The 17,157-nt window shown below is 42.0% G+C and overlaps 1 protein-coding gene across 1 annotated transcript in view; it reads right to left on the minus strand.

The window, feature by feature from the left end:
* ALPI (alkaline phosphatase, intestinal) overlaps positions 1-14,779 on the minus strand; it is a 43,695-nt gene extending 28,916 nt beyond the window's left edge. The window contains exons 1-5 of the mRNA XM_075864111.1: positions 14,707-14,779; positions 8,837-8,953; positions 4,175-4,290; positions 2,634-2,808; positions 1,175-1,347 (exon numbers count right to left, since the gene is read on the minus strand). Of these exons, the coding sequence (XP_075720226.1) occupies positions 1,175-1,347; positions 2,634-2,808; positions 4,175-4,290; positions 8,837-8,953; positions 14,707-14,779 (654 nt within the window). The remainder of the gene's footprint in view (positions 1-1,174; positions 1,348-2,633; positions 2,809-4,174; positions 4,291-8,836; positions 8,954-14,706) is intronic.
* Positions 14,780-17,157: the final 2,378 nt, after the last annotated feature.

Below are 17,157 nucleotides of genomic sequence, written 5' to 3' on the forward strand. Positions count from 1 at the left end.
ATTGTCGCATCAGTTGTCCCTCTTTGTGATACTTGAAAGTTGGGTGGTAAGATGTCTAGCATGGTACTGTACATTGGGAGACTAAGATCTTACTTTGTCCCTAAATGAGATTATGTGTTTTATGATGCACTGTTGCTCATATTTTGTCTGTACAAATCTAATAACTTTCTGCTCAGTTTCCACATCACATAGCCATTTACCATCTTAGGCATTGCGTTCAGTCACTTTTTCTCTCTTAGGCTGGGTTCACACGACCTCTTTTCAGACGTAATGGAGGCATTTTACGCCTCTAATTACGCCTGAAAAGACGGCTCCAATACGTCGGCAAACATCTGCCCATTACTTTCAATGGGCTTTACGATGTACTGTGCCGACGACCTGTCATTTTATGCGTCGCTGTCAAAAGACGGCGCGTAAAAAAGACGGTTTGTCAAAAGAAGTGCAGGACACTTCTTGGGAGGTAATTGGAGCCATTTTTCATTGACTCCATTGAAAAACAGGTCCAATTACGTCCGCAATGGACGCCGCGAAAAACGCGAGTACGAGCAATTACGTCTGAAATTCAGGAGCTGTTTTCTCCTGAAAACAGCTCTGTAATTTCAGACGTATTTGCCGTTATCGTGTGAACATAACCTAATACTCCACCCTCTGAAAACTTTAACAACTATTGGTCATAAACAATTCACAACAGCAGCAGTTTTGCTCTCACCAGTACTTCACCTAGAATCATCTCATGTTCGAACTTTGTGAGGTCACATTGTTCACCCATTATGTCTTGTACTAAACACTCTTGTAGTTGCTGAATGCTTTCATCTTGTTATATCTACCAATGATCTGATATCAGCAATATCTGCAGAATAACCACTTTACCTAAAATGTCCTACTGGTCATAAGAAACAGGCCACTTAGTATCTATACCAACAGAAGACTGCGGCATAACAGGACCTGTGTTTTCTGAGCAGTGTTGTGAAGCAGAAGCCAGTCCCCCCTATAATGAGCTGCTCTGCAGTGTAAACTATTTGGACAACACAACAGGAGCCAATGCAGAGTATTTTGTTGATATGTCACTGGGCACTCTTTATCCAAAAATTACTAGCAGTGTTTATTAAAAAAAAATATGAAATATCTTTTTGTCTGAACAGTTATGACTTTAAAGGTGTCTCCTTATACTCACATCTATTTCAATGTTAGAAATTAGCTGAAGAGCGATATCTGGGCATTTTAAATCCAGAGCTTCCTGGGGCATGTTGGCATCAGAATACCAATCCCGATCAGCAATATGAGCATAATTTCCAGATGGAGAGGCATGTTGGACACGTGTTGTAGTTACAATCCCCACAGATTTACCTGTGTTTATTAAGTGTAGAAAATGTTTTAAATTCACGGCTTTTATGTCAAGTATAGTAACTTAGCTGTATGGCACCAAAGACATTCCTTCCTAAAAACAAATAAAAACCTTATCATTCATAACGTTTAAATAATAGATCCAATAGCAGCTAACACAGCGGACCCCACTCATCCATGTACTACCTGGGTGCACATTCATTTGAATGGCTTCCATGTAATACTTAATTTCCCCTATAGTGGTTGCCACAGGTAAAATGTAAATAAGGCAGAACCTTCTCCTGACAAAAACCTGGAAGCTGGACTTGTGGCTCTAATATTAAAGGAATAGTCTTTGATGATAGAGCCCCTTAAAAGGGGTTTTCCCAGAATCATTAATTATCACTTATCCACAACAGACTAGGTGATCATTTTCTGATCGCTGAGGGCTCCAGTGCTGGGACCCCCACCAATCATGAGAACGGGGTTCCCGGACCCTCTCTTCCTCCTCACTGCGCGACCGCAGTGAGGAGGACATTGAATGTAGCGGCGGTCGAGCATGTGCTGCCGCTACATTCAATGTCTATAAGGCTGGATTCGCACGAGCGTGTGCATTTTGCGCGTGCAAAAGGTCCATAACAGCTCCGTGTGTCAGCAGCGTATTATTCGTGGCTGCGTGATTATCGCGCAGCCGCCATCATTATGACACTCTATTTGTATGTTTGTAAACAGAAATGCACGTGGTGGTCATTCATAGTTTTACTCCTGTTGCGCGAATCACACGCGTCACACGGAAGTGCTACCGTGTGCTGCGCGTGATTTTCACGCACCCATTGACTTCAATGGGTGCGTGATGCGCGAACAACGCACAAATATAGGACATGTCGTGAGTTTTACGGAGCGGACACACCCTGCGTGAAACTCACGGACAGTCTGCACGGCCCCATAGACTAACATAGGTCCGTGCGAGGCGAGTGAAAATCACGCGCGTTGCACGGACCTATTATACGTTCATCTGAATAAGCCCTTAGAGTGACAAAAACAGCCGCGTACGGTGTAATTTGCATACAAATTAAATGGAGCAGCAGGCGCATGTTTGACCGCTACTCCATTGAAGCTCCTGCTCACTGCGGGAGTGCAGTGAGGAGTATCTAGGGGTTTCAGAACTCCCGTTCACACGATTGTTGGCGGGTCCCAGCGATCAGAAAATGATCACCTATTCTGTGGATAGGTGATAATTTCTCATTCTAGGAAAACCCCTTTAAGTAATTTAGGCCCATCTCCCCTAAAGCTCTTCATACTCCATGTACCTGCTGCTTTTGCTCTCTTGAGTACTGACTCAACCTCATTGCCTGCTTGAGTGCTACAGTCAGATCTCTTAGCTGCAGCAGTTAATCCGATGGTTCCATAGTTTCCCTTCACTCCACATAGGTAAGCAGTTCCTGTGCCTGCACTGTCGGGAACCTGGCGATCTACATTGTATGTCTGTGAAAAAAGAAAAATAAATAAATAAAATATAAATTAAAATGAACATTGCATACTGTATAACATTGCACATGTAAATCGGCAAATTTCTAAACAGAAACTGCTCATACAATATCAATGAACAAAATATACAATATTGTCTTTTTAGCTATAAAGGGGTTTTCTGGGTTCCTAATTTTTTTTACTAGTGGCTACAAATGACATGAATTACCAAAACAAGCAGAACTCACCTTACCTTTCCCCCAGCGAACCACCATCCCCCCCCCCCCTCGGCAGCACTCCCGGTGATTGTTTACATGCAGCCAATCAGAGGGTTCAGCAGTCATGTATTGTATTTCCGGTATTATACCAGAAATATGATTTGTCCCCGCTAAGCCCTCTAATTGGCTGCAGCAGTCACATGCAGCTTGCAAATAAACAATCAACAGGAGTGCTGCTGGAGCGTCAGTGCTGGATCACCGAGGAAAATGTTTGGTGAGTTCTGCTTGTTTTGTTAATTCATGGAATTTGCAGTTAATAGTAAGAAAATGTAAGAACCCCAGTAACCCCTATAATTCGACGCTGCTTGGTTCTTGTTTTAAAGTGGTCTGAATTATCATATTCAAATTATATGTCATTGTAGTTCTGTGCTGGAAACATATGCCAGATTATCACATGCTTTGGATTACCAGATGCTGGATTATATTTTGCTATCCTTTTTTTTACTATAAAGTGACCCCAGTGAATCTTTTGCATGGAGAAGAAGCCACTTATATGCTCTTATATTTCACCATTGCTCTTCTCAGTTCTGGTGGCTTTCTTCCTCTTACTTGGGTCTGGATTGTCATCAGTTTTGTGCTTTTTAGTTATTGCCACAGGTCCCCCTTTCCATCGGCACTCCATCCTTTTTTTTATTACTTTGGCATGCGTTGTAATATTTTATCTTTTTCCTTGTATTTATTAATATTCAGTGCTGTCTATTAGTTTTTGACTGCTTGTGACAGTATGGATAGTGATTCTCCAGTGTTTCTCCTGTCTTCTATTTGAGTCTTTAGTCTTTTCAGTAGCATGTTCATAATTCCTGTGATTCTATCCAACCACCTTGTTGCTTGTCGTCCTCTTCCGGTTTTCCCTTCAACTTTTCCAAGCATAATTGTTTTTTCTAGTGAAGTTTGTCTTCCCATGATATTTCCAAATGAAGACTGCTTCAGTCTGGACAATTGTACTTCAAGTGAAAGGTTAGGCCTTATTTGGTTGATGATCTATCTGTTTATTTTGATTTTTTTCTTATTTATATGTAAATCCATAAAACTTGAATTAAAAAACAATTGATAGCAATCAGGTTGAGTCTCAACACATAAACATCTGTACTACAGCATAGGAGCACCTTAGACAAGCCAATGTAAGGAAAAGTATCCATTGTCAGTTCATTCTCTTCACCCAACTTCCCTTCCAACTGTCCACTTAGTATTCGGGTCGCCGTAACTGTGGGCATCCCCATACCTGTTTAAAAAGATATATTTAGATCCTACACAACAACACTTTATATTTAAATTGGTTAGATGTGTATTTTTATATTATATTAAAACTAAAACATTGATTATCAAGCGTAAATAATTAAAAAAAACGAATATATTTTTAGTTATTATTGTTTATAATTTGTATTCAAACATCCATAAACTGCCTACACACTTAGGCCACATGAGGACGGGCATTGTCCTGCACTAGGGGGAACCTAGGGCCTACTGCACCAGCGTAAGGTCTGACAATGACTGAGGATTTCATTCTGGTACCTAACGTTAGTTATCACATGGAGGTTTGTGCGACATTCCCAAACAATATGCCTCCTCAGAACATCCCTGACCCACCGCCAAACTGGTCATGCTGGATGATGTTGCAGGCAGCATAACGTTTACCATGGCGTCTTCAGACTCTTTCACATCTGTCACATTTTCTCAGTGTGAACCTGTTCTCATCTGCGAAGATAACAGGGCACCAATGGTGGACCCACCAACCAATTCTGGTATTCTCTGGCGAATGCCAATCAAGCTGCACAGTGCTGAGCTGTGAGCCTTGGTCCCACTACTGGATATCGGGCCCTCATGCCACCCTCATGGAGTTTGTTTCTGCCAGTTTAGTTAAAAACATGCACACCAGTAGCCCGCTAGAGGTAATTTTGCAGGGCTTTGGCAGTGCTCCTCCTGTTCCTCCCTGCACAAAGGAGCAGATACCAGTCCTGCAGATGGGTTGATGCCCTTCTGGGGCCTTGTCTGTCTCTCCTTGTGTAATGGCCCGTGTCCTGTTATCTGCTCCATGCTTTTGAGACTGTGCTGGGAGATATGGCAAACCTTCCTGCGATGGCACATATGGATGTACCATCCTGGAGAAGCTGGAATACCTGTGCAACCTGAATGTGCTACAGGTACTGCCTCATGGGGGGTGGGTAGGTAGGGGAGGAGGAGAGCAGAGTGAGAGAAAGGAGAAAGATTTCTATGTCACCCCAGTGCTGGATTTTCAGCTAAACTGCTCATTACTTCTGTATAATCACCTCCATGCTGCTGCAGCTAAGCAGCTTCTTTATATATCAAGAATACACTCCAACAAGGAAGCAAAGAAAAATTGGGATATCCAGAAAAGCGCTGCTGATATCCAGACGGTTTAAGATCAAAGTTATTTATTATTAATTGAATAAATAAAATCCATAAATGATGTGGCTACATGTTTCAACACCGATCTGGTGTCTTCATCAGGCCAGTCCGGGACGAAGACATCAGCCGAAACGCAGGTCAGGTTTGGCGTCATTCCCTGTGCAGGAGCCTCACCATGGGTATGTGTCAACATTTGTCTCCATCCTTTATAGTAGTATGATGTTCATCCTTTATCATAATAGTATGATTTGTACTTCATAAGTGTGATTCCTCCTTGACCACAGTAATATGATATTTATCCTTACCGTCCATTATTATAGTAGTACGATTTGTACTTCATAATTGTTACCCTCATTTGATTGAGGCTTAGTACGTGTCACTTAGTTGCATCAAACCTTCTGCGTCATTTTCTTCCTTCATGTACAAATGGTGTCAATAAAGACACCAGACCGGTGTTGTAATGCATAGCCACATCATTTATGGATTTTATTTATTTATTCAATTAATAATAAATAACTTTGGTCTTAAACCCTATGCTTATCAGCAGCGCTTTTCTGGAAATCCCCATTTTTCTTTGCTTCCTTGTTGGAGTGTATTCTTGAAATTAAACGGAGGTGATCCATCAGCCACCTGTCGGGGATAGCAGCAGTTGACAACTTACTGTCCGAACCCACACACTAGTGTTGTATCTAGCATGTACATCCAGTGAAGGTGAGCGCTTATGATCCTTAAATGCTCATGTATAAACCCAGGGGCGTAGCTAAAGGCTCATGGGCCACGATGCAGAAGTTCGTATTGGGCCCCCTCGCAAACTTCTCATGGCCGACGGTCCGCAGCTTTCAGCTGCATCGCTGGGTCTCCTAAGTGTCCCAACAATGCAGCAGTAGCAGCCAGGGGCGTCACTAAGGGCTTAAAATGTCAGGGGAAATAGCCCCAATACATATGTGTCCACCCAAAAAAAATGTGTGTATAGGAGACAGCATAGCATATCTATAGCACTACGACCCTAAAAACTATGGATAGGATTAGATACATTGGCTCAGCAGACAGTATCACACATGATAGGATTAGATACAGTGGCTGAGCAGACAATATCACACATGATAGGATTAGATACAATGACTCAGCAGACAGTATCACACATGATAGGATTAGAGCTAGGGCCCAGCAGACAGTATCACACATGATAGGATTAGATACAGTGGCTCAGCAGACAGTATCACACATGATTGGATTAGATATAGGGCCCAGCAGACAGTATCACACATGATCGGATTAGATACAGGACTCCGCTCGCTGACATTGCGGCTCCAGCGCTGGACCCAGGAAAGGTAAGAATAATAATTTTGCTTCTTTATGTGTTACTGATTATTTTTGTGTGATTGTGTTTTTTTACAGGTTCGGTTGTTGGACTTCGGATACGAGGACTTCAATGATGGCGTTTTTTTATTCTCAGTAAAATGGTTAATGAGGGTTGTGTTTTTTTATTTCAATAAAATATTTTTTCTATGTGCTTGTATCTTTTTAAACTTTATTATCACCGCCTTAGTAATGGCCGCTGGCTGATTGACAACCTCCATTACTAAGGTGAGGCTTAATGTTAGCCGGTGCAGAGGCTAACACAAACCCCCATTATTACCCTGGTACTCACCGCCACCAGGGGTACTGGGAAGAGCTGGGTACGAACCAGTACCCGTCCATCTGTAGTGACGGGCAGGCACCGGGGTGGCCGCAGGCTGGTAGTATTAAGCTGGGGAAGGCCAAAAGCAGTGGCACCTACCACCCTGGTAATGCTGCCTGCTGCTGCTGTGTTGTATCTGGCTGGTTATGAAAATTGGGGGGGGACCCGACATCGTTCTTTCCAATTATTTTTTATTTTATTTTTTTTAAATGAAGTGGGGTCCCCCCCATTTTTCATAACCAGCCAGATACAATAAAGCAGCAGTAGCCTAGCATTACCAGGGTGGGAAGGGCCACTGTTTTTGGCCTTTCCCTTCCTGATAATACCAGCCTGCGGCCACCCCAGTGGCCGACCATCACTACAGATGGTCAAGTACTAGATGGTACCCGGCTCTTCCCAGCACCCCTGGTGGCGGTGGGTACTGGGGTAATAAAGGGGGTTAGTGTTAGCCTCTGCACCGGCTAACACTAAGCCCCGCCCTAGCAATGAATGCTGTCAATCAGCAGGCGGTAGTAATATAGTTAAAAAACCCCACAAAGACATAGAAAAAATATTTTATTGAAATAAAAAAAAAACACACAACCCTCATTAACCATTTTATAATTCAAAAAAGCCATCATCGAAGTAGTCCTGGAATCCGACGTAGTCCAACGACCGAAGCTGTAAGAAAACACAAAACGATGAGTAACACATGTTAGGCTTAGATACAGGGCCCATGTGTGATACAGTCTGTGGGACCCTGTATCTAAGCCTACCACAAGGTAGGCTTAGATACAGGGTCCAGCAGACAATAATCTTATACAGTATAAGGTTACTGTGTGCTGGGGCCCTGTATCAAAACCTACAGTGTGGTAGGCTTATATACAGGGCCCATCAGACAGGATCACACATGGGCCATGTATCTAAGCCTACCATGTGATTGGCTTAGATACGGGGCCCAGCAGACAGGATCACACAATCTGTGATCCTGTCTAATGGGCCCTCTAAGCCTGCTACATCGTAGGCTTAAAGGGGTTGTGCAGTCCCTAAACATTGTTGGCCTATACTCAGGATAGCGCACAGCGCTTGACGTCAGGACCTCCGCTGCGATCCGGAACCAGGAAGGTAAGTACAGTCTGTTACTATAGTAACAGGGGCCCGCGGCCCGAGTTACTTTAGTAACTTTTTATTGATGTGGTGCGGGGGGCTGTGGGCCCCCCTGGCTTCGGGGCCCGGTCGCAATTACGACCGCTGCGACCCCTATAGCTACGCCAGTGTATAAACCTGTTGGATTTATTGCACCATGTGGCGCCCTATGCCCCTCTTTTTTCTATTTTAGATAGTGCTTCTTTATATATGTCATTGATATGGATAGTAGAGCAGGATTCTCCTCTTCTCTATGTGTGCAGTGTATAGAAGACATGATAGCAATTATTCTCCACCAACTATGTCAGGGACAAATGAGAATTAGAGATAAAGCCTGCAGAGGGGAAAACTGCTAAAAAAAATAATAATGCCATATACAAATCATATAATGGCAAGAAATAGTGTTATTCCTCATGTACACGCACATATGACGGCTTAGTCTGAAAAATCATCTCAAAGTGTAGGTACGCTTTGTGTTCCCTTCTTTTTTTTTGAGCAGGGTATTACACATGCAACATTTCTTGATATCAAGTTCCACTATCCCTGATTAAAAGGAAAGTGGCATCAAGGTTAATTTCCTCACATAATATCTTACCATCTCCTAGGAAGATAATCACGTTCTTTGCCCTGTGTTCAATTGGCTTTAATTTTAAACTTTCCTTAATCATAGAAGCCATTTTGTTATTCCAGAATGCTGATGTTTTCTCCTCCGCTATAAGTAAAGACTGAGATCACAATGACGTTCTCTGACCATTATCATTACATTCATAGCACTGACATATTTAAAATGGTAACTTAATCTCCAAAACAAATTTTAACATAATAATCTGTGTTCCTTTCCTATTCACAGAAATTATTGTTTATATGGTCTTAGTATAAGCTTTATTACCTAAATTACTAGTAGAAGAAACTGTGCCGGGGTATCACTGCAGTTATCGATCATTGCAGCTAATATTGTGATCTTATGTCATTACAATGATATAGACAGCTGTATTAGCAAATAATATCTGATAAACAAGAGAGAAAAAAAGAGTCCATACATATCAGCATATGAAAAATTTAAACATCTTTATTGATAACATAAAATACACTAAATGACATAAACAGAGAATCTAAAATAAATCCTTGTACGGATCACAGATGTATACATTGATAGCAGTACATATATATGTAATACGCTGATGGTATGCACAGTTACTGTAGCTCAATGTAGCTCCAATATAGGGTGCATCAAGTAGGAGTAATTTGAAATGAAAACAGTGCAAAGATGGACAATATGCCTAACTCAAAAAGGCCTGTGATAGCTCAAAAGTAATTGGTGCCTTGGAAAAACGGCATAAAGCCAAGTTAAGTCCGGTAGATGCACTTACCCATATATGGGAGATTGAGTGTGACCCAGATGTATAGAAGAGCGCCCCGACGCCCCTTGAGAAAGCCACAGGCGAAACACGCGTCGGGGCGCTCTTCTATACATCTGGGTCACACTCAATCTCCCATATATGGGTAAGTGCATCTACCGGACTTAACTTGGCTTTATGCCGTTTTTCCAAGGCACCAATTACTTTTGAGCTATCACAGGCCTTTTTGAGTTAGGCATATTGTCCATCTTTGCACTGTTTTCATTTCAAATTACTCCTACTTGATGCACCCTATATTGGAGCTACATTGAGCTACAGTAACTGTGCATACCATCAGTGTATTACATATATATGTACTGCTATCAATGTATACATCTGTGATCCGTACAAGGATTTATTTTAGATTCTCTGTTTATGTCATTTAGTGTATTTTATGTTATCAATAAAGATGTTTAAATTTTTCATATGCTGATATGTATGGACTCTTTTTTTCTCTCTTGTTTATCATGTATTGTTAGAGTCCTTATCTCTAATTATTTATATGGGTGGTTGAGTGCTGTCTCCCACCTTGACACGTATTTGTCCTGTGAGACTTCTTGTCTAACAAATAATATCTGTGTTGTGTGTCCCTTTCCACGTCTCCGGGTGACTGCCACTTTCAACTGCACCTGGGGCCGCAGGACGCAGATACAGTTGCATACAGGAGCTCTGCACTCTGCAATTCTCTCCTTAGACTGTAGGCCTAAAAAGACTGAGCAGCTCCATGTAACAGAGCTAGGTGAGTATTAGTTTTAGTTTTTATTGGACTATTCCTGTGTGGAAAATACTATGGGAGGGGTAGCATACTTAGTAGGCCCCTGTAAGGCATCATTACTGAGTGGAGGCAACAGGGTGCTGCATTATTGAGTGGGGGCACTTGGAGGGCAGTATTACTGAATGGGGGACACTAAGGGGCAAAATTAATGATTGGGCACACTAAGTGAGTGGGAGCTCTAATGGGCACCAATACTGAGTGGGGGTAATGTGGGGCACCAATATTGAGTGGGGCACTAAGCAACATTACTGATTGAGAAGCACTAAGGGGGCACATTACTGAGTGAGAGGCCCTCTTACTGAATGGAGGGCACTAAGGAGCACCAATACTGGGGGCACTTTTGTTTTTTGTGGTGGCACCATTACTTTGTGGAGCACATACAGTATGGGGGCACACAGGGGACACTGTTACTGTGTGGGGGCACACAATGGGAAATACTACTATGAGGGCATTAAGGAGCCACTCTTTTGTGTGGGGCATTAGGAGGGGCAGTATTACTATGTGGTGCACTAAAGGGGGAAGCAAACTCTGCAGAGATGAGTTGTGGTTGGGAGACATCACCAAGCGGTCTGTGCCAGATAGAGAAGGAATGGGAAAGTGAACGAATCCATTCAGAAAAGACATCACCTGTGAGTCACTGGGTATAACAGTACTGTATTATACATAAGATCTACAGTATGATTATACCTTGCAGAGGTACCTGTGTGTATCTTCTTGTGCCGAACTGGTATGTGACCACTATATGGTTACTGTATGGTGATAATATTGGTTATATTGGTCTTTGTATTAGTTATATGTGGTCATGGTGTGGAGGTTTTTTAAAGTGCATGACTGTATTATTCAGAGATATGCTATTATTTATACAAATTTTTCAAATGATTTTGGGGCAGGGCTGAAATATCTATGGGTACAGGTTTTCCTATAAAGTAATATTCAGGGACAGTGTACTGATGACGTGGTGTATGTAAGCCTATTGTGTACTAAAGGTTGTTTTATACATATGGTGTCTTTAATACATTTTTTGGGGCGGGGGACATGTGCCCTGGGGCTTATGCCCCAATCTTTTTTGATCCAACCAACTCCCCTGCTGTCCACCTAAGGCTGCTTTAGAGATACAGTTATGAGGGGCGGATTATAATGAGGGCAATCTGGGCAAGTGCCCGGGGCCCGAGGCTGGAAGGGGGCCCAGTTCGCCCCGGTTCTCCCGTAACAGCTGTTAAATATACAGCCGGTTCAGAGAACCGGAGTGAAGCGGGACCTCTCACCCAATTATATCCGCATCCTTAGGATGCAGATACAATTGCTTACTGTAGCACTGGCGAGACAGAGAACTATCCGTTCCCTTCCTCCCATTCTGCGCTTTACTAATGACATAGTCGGCGTGATGATGTTATCACTCCGACTGCGCCATTACGCTGGATGACGCCGTCTGGTCTCTGACCAGTCCTGCGTCGCTGGAGGAAGAAGCGGGAACGGGGACAGGTGAGAATGTTTTTTTTTGTTCTGGGCAGCGTTGAGGGTAAAAGATGCAGGGGGCATTATCTACAGAGGACATTGTACGTGGCGCTATCTACAGGGGTCATTATCTACTTACGGCATTGTAACTGGCATAATCTACAGGGGACGTTATCTAAATAGGGCATTGTAACTGGCACAATCTACAGGGGACATTATCTACATAGGGCATCGTAACTGGCACAATCTACAGGAGACATTATCTGCAGAGGGCATTTTAACTAGTGTTATCTACAGGGGTTATTATCTAAAAAGGGCATTGTAACTGGCGCTATCTACAGGGGGCATTTTCTACAGAGGGCATTGTAACTGGAACTATCTACAGGGGGCATTGTGACTGTCGCTATCTACAGGGGGCATTGTTAGTGTGTGTGGTGTTTTACTTTACACTGTTTGACACAATTTAATTCAGGGGCACAGTGTATAATACTATTATATTCAGGAGTACAGAGTATAGTACTATTATATTCAGGAGTACAGTGTATAATACTATTATATTCAGGAATACAGTGTATAATACTATTATATTCAGGGCACAGTGTATAGTTCTATTATATTCAGGGCACAGTGTATAGTACTATTATATTCAGGAGTACAGTGTATAGTACTATTATATCCAGCGGCACAGTTTATGATACTATTATATTTAGAAGCATAGAGTGTGGCATCATGAGAAATGTAATCTTCATTTATAGATGCGGAAAGGTTGGAAAAGTGAGGAGATGAAGAAATCTGAGCTGCAAACTGCAGAAATGGGCCGTGCCCGGAAGAAGTCTGGACCGGATGGAGAAAAAAAGAGAAAAAGAACGAAAAATTATCTGAGACATCACCTGTGAGTTACTCAATGTAAATGTTTATTCTCCCTGTGACTGATCAGTACTGTAGTCACTGTATGATCTGGAGGAGATCACGGATGGTAGCATTCTTTTTTGTTAAATAGCAATTCCCAGCATAACCGAACCATTGTTCAGGCTATACTGGGAGCTGTTGTTTTATGTCGTACAAATTTATACAGCAGGGGTTAAACTGAATTTGCAAATGATCTCTGTACTGAACTGTATTTGTTCTGGTGCTGTATATAAGTACTGAGCTCGGTTCTGTTGCTGCATATATGTACTGAGCTTGGTTCTGGGTCTGTATATTTGTACTGAGCTTGGTTTTGGGGCTTTATATATGTACTGAGCTTAGTTCTGCTGTGGTATACTGTATATGTACTGAGCTTGGTTCTGGGGATGTATTTATGTACTGAGCTTGGTTCTGGGTCTGAGAAGGTAAATATATACAGTAAAAACCAAACCCAAAAAAACATGGAGGAATCTCAGTTTTTTTCAATTCACCCATTATATGGTACTTTAAATGGTGCTAATAAAAACTACAACTCCTCCCGCAAAAAAATAATCCTTCACACAACACTCCATTGACGCAAAAATAAAAAGGTTATAAAGCTCCTGACCACTTTAGTGTCTCAAAATATTCTGCTTTCTCTCTTCTGTATGGCTCATTCTGCTTTTACAGCTAATTCAAAACCATGCCAGAATGGGGGCCCCCTAAACAGAAATCTGCAAATATATACGGTACAGCGTCTTCAAAGTTCTGTCTTCAGAGTTCGAAGGGGGGGGGGGCCCGACTTGAAAAAGTGCCCGGGGCCCATGGTACTCTTAATATAGCCCCTGACAGCGTTCCCTCACTTTACATCATTAAAGGTCTTGTCTGAGAGTCAAAAAAAGGGTCTGTTTTTTTTCCCTTCAATAAACAGTGTTACTCTTGTCCATAGGGAATGCTGCCCATGGAAAATAAGTATATACATAGGCCTACTAAGCCCTGTCAAAGGCATTACCTAATAGGTTGCCTATCAGTGTAACATTGACAAGCATAATACATTACAGTGCAAATATGGACAGCATAGGGCCCATGTTCAATGAAAGTATGTGGACCACTTGCAAGGTAGATTAGGTTCACACCTGCATCGGTGTTTCCGTTGTTCTGCTCTGTAACAGAACAACAAAAATACTGTAAGCGCCGGTTTTGTTGTATGACAGACACCATCGGCACCTGACGGAACCCGCTGACTTTAATGGGCTGTGTCAGGTTTCTGTCAGGGTGTCCGTGGTTTTATGGAAATAGCAGTATGCTGCGTATGGATCTGTGATGTGAATGGGCCCTAATAGCTAGTTTATTGAAAGTGATATTCTTGTATTAGAGATAGTTTCTCGAAAGTGCTAATGTTGTGCTTTTTTCTATGGTGGATTGTATTCAATGTATTATAATTAGAACTATGGCAATCAGTAACAGTCCTTTACATGCAATCTAGTAAACAGATGGAAGCGGTGTTATTTTCTTTTTAAGATGGTGGTGGGCCCCTTTTCCCACTGGGCCCCTCTTTCATAGTAATGTTACTATAAAGGAATCTTCATTTCTAAGACATTACTGTAAGTAATAGCAGATGCTGGTGCAATGGTGCTGAATTAATATCTGTATGCTATATTCCATCACATGGAAGAAAAATCTATTTACCGTTAAACTATATTAGAATAAACAACCATGTATAGAAATTGTATTACACTAGTATTAAAGAGACTCTGTCACTACATTATAAGTGCCCTATCTCCTACATAAACATTACTACAGGTCTTACACTACAGGTTCCAAAGTTTGCCTTCATTTTGGTGATGAAATACTTCTGCATCAAAATATAGTCAGCCAAGTTTGAAACTCCTACTACATATGCGACTAATCTTGCTCTTAGTCTATAAAATAGAATACAAGTGTCCTTCTCACCTGGAATCGAAGCAGAGAACGTGGTTGATACAAAACTGAATAACATTCCCAGTCTTATAATCGTAAGACCCATAGCTTTGTTTCTGATGTTTTTTCTTAGCTGACAATGTTTCTAAAGGAATTGATACTTCAGAGAGGTTGAACTTCCATCCCAGATCTATCTAGAAGGCACATTTCATTATTACAACATTTTATAGGTATGACACACCCATTCTGGATATTGTTATTACAGAAATCCAACCCCGGAATTTGAGCCAAATACATTATAAAATTATTTATAAGGTGCCAACCTTATCTGGCTTTGAGAGTCTGGTGAAGACATAGAACAGAAAAAATGATGTTCTAAATCCTTGGCGACATGTGATGTAGCTGTACGTCATGGTCGCGAAGGGGGAGTATGGCTGAATCCGCGCCATATGTCGACTGTATGTTAAAGCAGACACTTCAATGCAACATCCAAAATTGGAGATAACTTTGATCCTGGACGTTTAACCACTTCGATGCCACGGTCAATAGCGACCGAAAAAAACCTAAGCAGTTAGAAAGATGGGGGGCCCTATGTCACACTATTGGCCAACTCTGACGCGATTGCAGAGTGAAGGTGGTTGTCATGGCAATCTAGCGGCCCAATGAAGGCCCCTAGGTCTGCCATATTTGTGCTCTTATTAAGCCCAGAGGTAGGGCTAAAAAGGAGTCGGTAAAAATTACAATACACTGCAGTACATAGGGGGACTAAACAATTTTTTAGAAGAACAGTTAAATAACGTTTTTTTCAATATGCAAAAATAAAAAATATTAAAAGTTGGAAAAAAAAACTTTTCCTATTATTACCCTAAAGTAATGTGAAAAATAAAACAGATTGGCTACAGTTTACCAAAACATATATGGGAGATAGGGAAAACTAGTGGCAGTATCATTTTTTGGGTGTATGTACATTTCTACAGCAGGTTCTGGAAAGTTTGAGAAGCAGAGGGTACAATGAAAACCTGCTGCAGTCTGGAAGAGTACTGTGATACGTGGAGAAGATAATGACCACAAACATACAGCCAAAGGCACTCAACTATTTCTTAATGCAACAATTTTAGTACCCTGAAGTAGCCATGTCAAAGCTGAGACCTCAGTCCAAATAAGAATTAGTAGCTGGTCAATTCAATGCAATTTGACAGAGCTTAAACAATTTTCAGGGAAAGATGAGCGGAATCCAGAGTATTCACATGCAGTGGCGTAATGATCGTGGTCACAGGGAACGCAATGGTGACTGTGCCCAGGGGGGGTTAGTGCCTGTCCCAGATCCCCCCATGCTGCCACATCAGGCGGTCCCCCCTGCGGAGAAGAGAATGTGGAGTAAATTATGAATTATTGTTTTTATGTTTAATCTGGAGAGGTGTCTGATTAGAATCCTAACACCACACACTTAAAATAAGTATCCGCCTATGATGACCATTTTGGTCCATAAATCAATACTAATAATTTTCATAGTATTTCATAGGGGTCCACCTTTCAACATCATTTTCTTTTTAGGTCCAAACTTTTGTGTTAATGACTGAGGAAGCTTTGGAGCTTACTGGAGAAAGATTTATTATTGAATTCCATGACAGCTGTATAAATGTGCATATATATTCATTGAGCTCCCTTAACCCCTTAACGCCGAAGGACGGATATATCCGTCCTCAGCAGCTGCTAGTTCGCGCAGGAGGACGGATATATCCGTCCTGTGATCGCGCGGGTACTGCCAGTGTACCCACGCGATCAGCGGCAGGAGCACGGCTGTTCTACACAGCCTGGCTCCTGCTGCAACTGCCGGAATCGAAGCGCGCGCCGATTCCGGCAGTTTAACCCATTAAATGCCGCTGTCAATAGTGACAGCGGCATTTAATGTGTTTGACAGAAGGGGGAACTCCCTCTGTCTCCCGATCGGCGCCCCCGCAAACAAATCGCGGGTCGCCGTCGGGTTTCCATGACAGCCGGGGGTCTAACAAAGACCCCCAGGTCTGTCTTCAGCATCTGCCTGTTAGGCGATGCCGGAGGCATGACCTAACAGGTTGCCTGTCAGTTTTACACTGACAGGCAATAATGCTTTGGTATACGAAGTATACCAAAGCATTATATATGCGATCGGCACATCGCATAGTGAAGTCCCCTGGTGGGACTAAAAAAAAAAATTTAAAACAGTTAAATAAAGTTTGTGAAAAAAAAAAAAAAAATTACAGTCAAAGTCAAATAAAACTACTTTTTTGCCCCAAAAAGTGGTTTTATTTAATAAAACGGTCAAAACAAATCACACATACACATATATGGTATCCCCGCGATCGTAACAACTTGACCAATAAAATGAACACATTAATTAAACCGCCGGATGAACGGCGTCCAAAGAAAACGCAAAAAACAACGGCAAAATTCTCTCTTTTCTCCCATTCCCCCCATAAAAAATAAAATAAAAGTTAATCTATA

Source organism: Rhinoderma darwinii, chromosome 4, assembly GCF_050947455.1.
Source record: "Rhinoderma darwinii isolate aRhiDar2 chromosome 4, aRhiDar2.hap1, whole genome shotgun sequence".
Lineage (NCBI taxonomy): Eukaryota > Metazoa > Chordata > Amphibia > Anura > Rhinodermatidae > Rhinoderma > Rhinoderma darwinii.